Below are 9,203 nucleotides of genomic sequence, written 5' to 3'. Positions count from 1 at the left end.
CATGCTGCTCACGGCCAATTCCATTCCCGTTTCCTGAAATGTGCTTCCAAAGCAAACTGCATTCTTATCGAGGGTGTTTGGAAACAGTGGCCACGACCGCAGGGCAGGGGGTGTGCGGTGTGGGGTCAGGTGCTGCGCAGCGGAGGGAAGCATACTGAGTACTAACTAGTCCCCAAGACTCCTGCACAGAGCTTTCAGTGGTGCCGAGGCAAGCCCGTTCGTGTCTGCCAGGAGACATGTACTTTATTGACTGTCAGTTCATTCACCTTTTCACTCTGCAAATAACACAGGGGTCCCCATGGCTGTCCAACACTGTAACACGCATGTCACAGGAGCCGTCCGCACCCGCACTGAGGTGGCCCTTGGGACACCGGGATGCTTCCTGCACAGATATGGCTCCAGGTGCCTCGTGCTTGCAGGTACAAACAGGCGTTCCCATTTTGTTTCCTAGAAGGTCAGATGCACAGGCCCAGAGCCGCAGGCCTGGTTCTCCTGGGGCCCAGGGCCCTGAGGCAGGAAGTCAGGCTTCCCGGGCCCCTGCCCGCCCTGTCAGGACGAAGTGTTGGGGTAGCAGTTCTGGGAGGAGCAGGCCGGCTGGTCCCACACGTCTTCCCAACAGGAGGCAGGCAGGCAGGCGGCTGCTGGATTTCTGCACTTGTACCCAGCGACATGTGAAGTGGCTGCCATGTATTTATTAGGTTAACAAGGCAAAGGTGAGTTTGCCACAATAGAGCAGGTCTCAGTAGGCTCAGGCGGGGAAGAAGCCTTAGGGAACAGTCATCCGTGCTGAGGGCTCTCACCCCAGGAGGGAAGGTCGTGCCTCCTCCAAGCCCAGAGGCAGCTGGGGGGCTGCACAGGCCACTTTCAATTGTGTCCATTGTTTTCCTTTTGCTCCTTGGTGGTCTGGGCGCCCCTTCTGTGAGCGTATGGGTCTGCCTCTCCCCACCCCCCTCTCACCAGTGGCTCTGTGGTCAGACCTGGCCCTGACCACGCTCCGGCGACAGCGCCCGGGCAGCTAGCTGTCGTACCAGTCGAGGAAGAGCAGGGAGAAGGAGCACATGACCAGGAAGAACAGCACCCACACTCGGAAGCCCGCGTTGTTTTTGATGGCCTGGAGGACGGGAGCACAGGCGTTTTCACCCTCCACGGCCCCCGACAGCGCCCCCACCGGGCTGCACCTGCGTGCATCGCCCCATCCTATGCTTAACAGGCGGCTTGCTTATTGAGCAAAACCAAACAGTCGGGCTAAAATCCCCGAGAAGACACATGGGCGGTATCTCCCTCCCTGCTCAGCGTTACTGGGCGGTCCTGCCAGTCCCCGGGAAATCCGGCCCCCAGAGGTGGCTCCCGGCCAGGCCTGGGTTCATCGCATCCACCCTGGCTGGTGTCCCCAGCAGCAGCCCCCGTCAGCCCAAACCAGAGGACCGCACTCAGGAGACGAGGTGCTCTCAGCAGTCAGCTGGTGGCCTCCGTACACAGCCAGGGCTTCTCCAGGGGGAACCCACCCCTGGATTTCGGGAGCTGGTCAGACCCTTGCCAAGAGCACCCCCACACCCCAGATCGCTGCTTTGGAGGCAGTGAGCAGTGGGGCCCTGGGATTGGCCAGAGGGAGCGTGACCGTGTGGCACACGGTGTGGGGCCAGCCCACAGGCTCGGCCCCGGCAAGGCTCTCGGGCTGGCACTCCTGCCCGGGCTCAATGCCAAGTCTGACTCGGGCCGCGAGCACCCACCTCTCTGATATCTTCATTGCCCTCCTTGATATTCTCAGTTGCCCCTACGACTAACTGGTGAATGCTGTCAATCTCGGCTTCCTGCGGAGACAAGGCGGCAGATAAACACCAGCACCGCCCCCACCCGCCCCAGCGTACATCGTGACACAGACAGCAGGCGCGATTACTAAGGGCTGGGCCTTTACACGCAGGAACCCGTGGATCTTCACAGCACCCTGACGGAGGCAACACCCTCATTTTACAAACGGGAAACTTAAGGCTCAGAGAAGGTTAATAACTTGCCCAAAGTCACACAGCGACCCAGTGCCAGGACTGGGAGTGGACCCCAGTGCCTGGGCCCCGACCTGCCACCTCTCCTGTGCCACTCATAGGACAGTGAGGGACAAACACCTAAGGGCTGCTGATGACAGAGCAGCCACCACACGCCAGGGGCTTCTACTCGGGTCTCATCTCTTTGATGAAGTCCAGAGACGTAAGCTTCAAATGCATGTGCTTTCAAACACATAAACGCTGGCTTCAAAAAAGTGCTGTTTCGCCACTGTAGCTCTAAAAAAAGGCTAACTAAATATCAAAATGGGATGCAGGATGTTTGCAGAAAATACTCCTAACACTTGGAAAGCTTAAGAAGTAGGGGAGGCCGCTCTTACACACACAACATCTGGCTAGTAAGCGCCCGCCATTGCACAGGCAGTGACAAGGCCAGGCCGGTCTCAGCAGCAGCGGTGTCTCCCCCACTTCCTTTAGGGGTGGGGGTGGGCAGTGTGCACTCCGTGAGGTTTTAGACAATCAACTGTTGACGGCCCTCGGTGCTCCGTGGGAGCTGGGCCGAGTGTAGGAGCGCCAGCCAGGTCAGAAAAGTAAAATGACTGTCACTGGTCTGGCAACCAGGACCTCCGAGCATTTCACGGCACCCACGACACACGGTGCTGGGCTTCCCTTTGCCAGCGGCTCCCGGCTGTGCCAGGAAAACATCCGGGTCTGTCACAGCCACAGCTAGAAGTAACAGCTCACACATACTGAGCGCCCGCAGCGTGCCAGGCGTCTGTCAGGCACTTCCCCGTCACTAGCTCTAAATGCGGCGGAGACATAGGCCCATTTTGCAGAGGGGACGGGGCCCTGGAGCGCCCCAAGTCACATGATGTGTGATGGCGAGCCCAGGTCGGATACTGACAGAAGCTGGCCTGTCAGCCTCCACTGGCCCCTGAGTGCTCCACCCAACTCGGCTGCTTCTAGAAACAAGTCGTGTGCTCTGAGGGAGGCATGTGCCTTAAGTGCCTGGGCGTCAGGCGGACCTCAGGGCCACCAGGCTCCTAAGTGAAGGCTAAGCGGAACACCTGCTAGAACAGCCCCTTCCACGTGCTGTTAAGAAAGGCAACTCTTTTGAAGCTGAACTTCCACACAGCTGTTGGGCTCCACATACCTGACCTACAGTGATTCTCCTTGGCTCTGTGGTTCACAGAGTTTAGTGAGTGGAGTAAAGCCAACTAGCCCAGTTTAACACAGCGCAGAGAAGTGAGTTTGTCTTTCAAACCCTTCCAGTCTGTGGAGGCTAAAAACAAAAGGGGAATTGATCAGGCCTGTAAAGACTTGCCAGTTACTGGCTGGAAGAATTTCAGAACTGCAAACCCACTTAGGAGAACAGTGGCATTCCTGAAGACGCTGCAGGAGGTGGCAGGGAGCGGGCACTGTGCGTGGAGTGTGAGCTCCTGTGAGGGCCGAGGGGCTCCTCCCCATCAGGACCAGCCGGGCGCTGTCCGTGTGTGGTCATCAGCCACGGCCCTGCAGCCCGCCAGGGCCAGTCCACACAGGTGGGCAGCTGGGGCTCGGCGGCCACCCAGCGCACTGAGGCCTGCAGGAGCTGGGATCTACGCGCCCTCCTCCCTGTGTCGGCCGCGGGTCCATGTGCAGCGCTGCCCCCCAACGCAGAGGCCGCCCCAGGGGTGAGAGGCTTCCCCCAGGAGCTCTCCAGACGCACACTGGCCGACAGCGCCAGGCCTGGGCACAACTGCAGACATCAGGAGAAACGTCCTGACATCTTAGTGTAGTCCTTTTTAAAGCTAAAATATAAAACAACATTTTTTTTCCTTACCTGTTGTAAAACCTTCTCTGTGAATATCTCTTGGAGTCTAGAAATTTCAACCACTTTCCCTTCGATTTGCCTTCATAAAAAAACAAAACAGATTACATAGTAATCATTAGTACTTGGTAATCTTAACAGGACTGTCACATGTCTAAAGAAACTGTCTCTAAGTGAAGGCATGAGAGGGAGAGGACACCATGTCATCTGTGAGAGAGGAAGGGAAAAAAGTCCTCTGACTGTGTTTGAAAATACATCTGCGTCTAGCCACTGAGTGAGGGAGTTTTCCGTGTCAGGGGCAGCATGGATGAGCCTGAAGGCGGCTGGGGTGGTGGGTGCCTAGAAAGGGAGGCTGAAAACAACTGCGATTCCAGCATGAGCAGTGATACAAGTGGCAGGAGGCTGTGGGCAGAGCCGGGCTCCCAGCCCAGGAGAAGCAGGCGTGTTCCCAGCTGTGTCAGGGGCACCGAGACGCCTCTCAGACTAGGTGAGGGACAGGCGAGGAAATGTGGTGACAAGAATGAGGTGGAGTGTGTGGGACAGAGCTGTCTCAGGGAGGACGAGGAGGCCACCTGAGGGCAGGGCCAGGGAGAGGCCGGGCGGCTGTCCGAGGGAGACTCCTGCACTCAGGGCAGCGGCAGGACTCACTTCACCGGGGACGCGCCCACAATGCACAGGGGTTCCGGGCCTTCCTGCCGGCCTGCTCCAGACACACCCAGGAAAGAGGACCCCGAGTGCGCCACCACAGGGCCAGCGCTTGTACCCGTGCGTGACCACGGCCACTTGCCTTGTGTGTCACAGGGAGCAGAGACCCCAGTGGAGCCATTTGCAGGAGGCAGCATCCTTCACAAGGCCCCCCCATTTCACCATAGAGGAATTAAATGTTAACAGCCCCCCAAGTGGTGGTGCTAATTATACCGGGTGCAGCCTGCAGTCACTCACTGGCCTTCTGGGTGGTGTGGCACATGGGAGCCCGGGAGCCGCAGGCGGAGGTGCCCGCCCACAAGCCCCAGGTGGAGGGGTTAGTGATCCGGCCAACTTCCCTGCCCCCCCGCAATGGCTCAGTGGGGGCTGCATTTGGCCCAACAGCCGGATGTGGATGCCTGGGCACCAAAGTGAATGAAGCAAGTCCCCAGTTTCGGAAAAGTTACAGACCGGGCCCTCAGCTCCCAAAGGGACTGCACATACCTCACTTCATCAAACAGGCTGTTCATCTCCCCAATCAGGCGCTGGTTTTCTTGCTCAAACTGCGAGGAGACACACATAGTAAGGATGACATCATGCTGAACTCATGTCTGAAAAGCAACGCAGGCAAAGGCAAGCGTCCAGCAAGGCGCCTGTCCAGAAACCTCTGGTCCGTCCTCCATGCGTGGGGTGACACGGCATTGCTGGAAGACCCTGAGCACTAAGTGTGAACACATCCCCGCTTTAGGAAGAAAATAAAAACGCACCGAAAAGCTGGGCTGCCTGGGGCTTGAGCTCCAAGTGTGCAAGCCGGCTTTGTGGGCCGCGAGTGTGAGAATGCAGAGGAGGGTGATGGGTCAGTGCAGCGGGGCCTTAGAGACAGCGGCCCGTTATCCTGCCCACACCCTCCTCCGGGCTCCCCCGGGCCCTTGCTCTCTGCCTCTGGCACAGAAAGCCTCACACACATCCTTTCTCCCACACCTACGACAGCTGCAGTTGCACCCACAGAGACGTTCTGAGGCATTCCCCGTGCCAGGCGCTGGGGCGGGGGGACAAAGAAGCAAGTCCTTGCTGTCCAGCGGCTTCGCTGTCCAACTCAAGAGCTGGTCACTCGCTGAGTAAAGCACCAATGGAGACGGACATGGTTCCGGAACTCGGGAGGACCACCTGGCCCATTTCACCCCTGCACGGCCCTGCCCACCCTCAGCCCTCTTGTGGGGGCTCAGAGAGGCGTCACTTCCCTGGGCAGGGCCTCGTGAACAGCCCTTCTCATCTCCCTCCAGCCCCTCTCCTCCAGGCACGTCAGGCTGGCGCCCTCCCATCCTGTCGGCCAGTTTTACCTGGCACACTGGCTGTGTTCATTCGTTCGCTATCGTCTGAGTTCTGCCCTCAATCTCTCCTCCCACGTGTCCTCCGCTCCTTGGTCAGAGTGATCTACAATGCAAGTCCTGCCACACTGTCCATGCTGGCCCTGTGCCTCCGCCCTGTATGTAGCTCAGGTCTGAGGTACAGTGTTGTCTGTGCTCTGGCCGCTGCCCGCCTCTCTGTGGATGTTGCATGCGCTCCCCGCCTCACCCCTGCACAGGCTGGCTCTCGGCCTGGCATGGACTTAGCCCTGGCTGGGGAACGCCCCTGGTCCCCGCCCTCAGCATGGGCACCTTAGTGAGGAGGCCTTGAGGGCAGATTCAGTCACTTTCTGTCAGCCCCTGTCTGAACGCTCCACGGCACCTGACTCCATCACGCACGCTCACGCCTGTCCTCCCTTCTGGGCGGGGTGGTCTGTCTTCTCTGGACCGAGTCCCGCACAGGGAGCGCCTGGCACTTCAATCCTGGCTGCTCCACAAAACACAGAGGCCTCTGCTCCGCCCCAGACCTCCTGGGTCGGAAAGCAGTGGAGTGGCAGAGCTTCCGGAAGGGCGGCAGAGCTGGGGCAGTGCCCTGAGTGCCACCTCGGCCCCAGCAGGCTGCCTCGGGGCTGCTGACACAGCGCTGCATGGCCCGTCTAATTAGGCATCAGAAAAGCTAGTAAGAGAATAAGATTTCACTTCTGAGTCTGCAAGTATCAGCTCTGTTAAATGTCAACTCAACCGGTATTTAAGAGTCTAGTATTTAAGGAAAAACACAATTACTTCAGAAGGTAGGTGCTAATTTACCCTGGCTAACCCTCTCAGGAACTACTCAGGTGTTTTTGTTTGTTTTTTTTGGCAGGGGGCATTTTGGGTTTTTCCAACGACAAAATAGGGCCCTGTCCTTTTAAATCCAGTCCTTTTATGCCTTGAAACTGTTGCTGGAGGAAATTAACCAGGGGTTTGAGCTGCTTTATGACTGGAATCTTCCTTGGGAACAAAGCTCTTTTGTTTCCCCCCCAACTTGAGGGCACATGGCCTCACGCTGCCCTTCCTTCCAGGCCTCTCAGTAATTGGTACTCGAGGGCCTCAGGTGAACAGCAGCAGGCCAGGCTCACAGGCTGATTTCCTTCAAGCCGCAGTTCCTGGTGCCACCTGAGAAGTACCCGGGCCCTGGAGGAAGTGGGAGAAACAAATGCCTCTAGGGACCGAGCAGTGCTAAGGCCACGCAGAGGCTGGCCAGGGGCCAGGAGGCTAACCCCCAGGCCCTCCCTGCTCTGGGCAGGGGTTACAATGAGACTGAGGGTTAAAGACAAAACCTGGCCGGCCAGGTGGTTCAGGCAGTTGGAGCTCCGAGCTCCTAACTCCGAAGGCTGCCAGTTCGATTCCCACATGGGCCAGTGGGCTCTCAACCACAAGGTTGCCAGTTCAATTCCTCGAGTCCCGCAAGGGATGGTGGGCTCTGCCCCCTGCAACTAAGATTGAACACGGCACCTTGAGCTGAGCTGCCTCCCCGATGGCTCATTTGGAGCACGGGCTCTCAACTACAAGGTTGCCAGTAAGACTCGTGTGACTCCCCCAAGGGATAGTGGGCTGCGCCCCCTGCAACTAGCAACAGCAACTGGACCTGGAGTTGAGCTGCGCCCTCCACAACTAAGACTGAAAGGACAACAACTTGACTTGGGGAAAAAAAAATCCTGGACATACACATTGTTCCCCAATAAAGTCCTGTTCCTCTTCCCCAATAAAATCTTTAAAAAAAAACCACACAAAAAAACCTGTTTCCCACAGCCAAGGGCAAGGCAGCAGCTTAGGTGACGGCCAGGCTGCTGCCGTCCACCTGCAGCAGCCTTCAGATAGTTTCTGATCTTTAAGGCAAAGCTTTACACCTCACCTCTCCTCTGCAGAGTGAGACAGGGAGCAGCCAAACAAATGGCAGGTGGCTGGGGCAGGTGGTGGCTATGCAGGGGCCTTGTGGGGACTCCCTGGGTGACCCTGGACAAGTCACTGGCCTATGTGGCCTGTCGCTTTCTCTTTGTGAACTGATGTGGTGACTCTTATCCTTTCTTGCCTGATCCTGAGGGTGGGAGGGATGGCTCCTTCACCATCTAAGCTGTGTGACTTTGGGTGGAACTTAACCTCTCTGTGCCTCTGTCTTCATCACTAAAATGGGGTTAGTACTTAATAGCATTGTTAGGAGTAAGCTATGTACTAATACACATAAGTAGATTATTTAAGTGCACAGCACACAGTCGGCGATTACTAAATGTTAATTGCTATTATTTACTCTGGGAGCCTGATTCCAGATACGCAAATGAATCACTAAATGCTTTGAAGGCCCCTTCCCTCTCTCAATCACAAGAAATGTGCAGACAGCGTCATCTTCTAGGGCTCAATGGCAGCTGCGGCTGCTGGCGTCTATCCCTACACAGACAAGGACGTCACAAGGTGCGATGCTGAGTGAGAGGAGTGGCATCCACAGCCAGCACCAGGGACAGAGGGACGTGGCGGGAAGGCAAACCTGCCCCAGGCTACGAAACACTTCATCCATCCGTGTCAGTCATTGAAAAGGGGTCAGAGCGGTCTAGAAGAAGGGTAAGGCAGGCAAGCAGGCCCCACAGGCATGACAGCAGCCGGCCGCTGTTCTGGGCTCCCTCCCAAGGCCCATGCTGCTGTGTAGGCCTCACACCAAAAGGACAGCGCTTTCCCTCAGCGCAGACGGATGCCCCAGCCAAAGCGGCAGGCATCGTGTTCACCCGTCCAGCACCGGGAAGCTCTCTGCAAACGGGGCCGCAACAGTCCCCACCCCGGGGTGGCATAAACTAATGGCCACTCAGGTGCTCAGAGCGGTACCTGGCACACGGTGTTACGTGTGTTAGGCAATATTATTTAACTGCCTTATTCCACTTAAAGTCACTTAGCCTTTCATATAAGGCCCCCCCAAATGGGTTTATAATCTGGTGTGAAGGATACAAATCCACATTGCAAATACATTGTTACAGAAATCCTTTTCTAACCTGATCCTCTTTACCACAGTTTTAAAAAGGAAATCACTCCTTGGAGTACAAAATGAGGCCAGAAGAAGTATTTGCATTGCAAAGGGCCAAGAGCAGCTAATGAACCAGAAACCTGGGAACCCCTGGGGCTGGAACCCACGGGGCAGGTGGCCACAGGGCTGCCCTAGAAAGCCTGCTGCCCCTGCTCAGAAGCCCCCAGCCCAGGCCCTCTGGGCTCTTCCACACGTGCTAGTTCTGCGCCTCGGGGCTCTGTGACCCTGACCTTGAGCCCCGCCTATGAACCTGGACCCTCCCCAGGGTCTAGACTCCAGCTCTCGCCTGTGTGGCCCCAGGATTCTGTCAATTCTCG

The 9,203-nt window shown here is 57.1% G+C and overlaps 1 protein-coding gene across 3 annotated transcripts in view; it reads right to left on the bottom strand.

Annotated features, from left to right (window-relative positions):
- Positions 1-188: 188 nt before the first annotated feature.
- Positions 189-9,203, bottom strand: part of STX18 (syntaxin 18) — a 106,701-nt gene continuing 97,686 nt past the window's right edge. For 2 of the 3 annotated variants that reach the window (XM_019716690.2, XM_019716689.2), the window contains exons 8-11: positions 4,996-5,054; positions 3,820-3,889; positions 1,731-1,811; positions 189-1,111 (exon numbers count right to left, since the gene is read on the bottom strand). In XM_019716690.2, coding sequence (XP_019572249.2) covers positions 1,016-1,111; positions 1,731-1,811; positions 3,820-3,889; positions 4,996-5,054 — 306 coding nt within the window. In that variant the 3' untranslated portion in view covers positions 189-1,015. The remainder of the gene's footprint in view (positions 1,112-1,730; positions 1,812-3,819; positions 3,890-4,995; positions 5,055-9,203) is intronic. The other variant, XM_019716691.2, reaches the window with a different exon arrangement.

The sequence above is a fragment of the Rhinolophus sinicus genome, linkage group LG02 (genome assembly GCF_036562045.2).
Source record: "Rhinolophus sinicus isolate RSC01 linkage group LG02, ASM3656204v1, whole genome shotgun sequence".
NCBI lineage: Eukaryota > Metazoa > Chordata > Mammalia > Chiroptera > Rhinolophidae > Rhinolophus > Rhinolophus sinicus.
The sequence above is the reverse complement of the archived record's forward strand: the minus strand, read 5'-3'. Positions and strand labels throughout refer to the sequence as shown.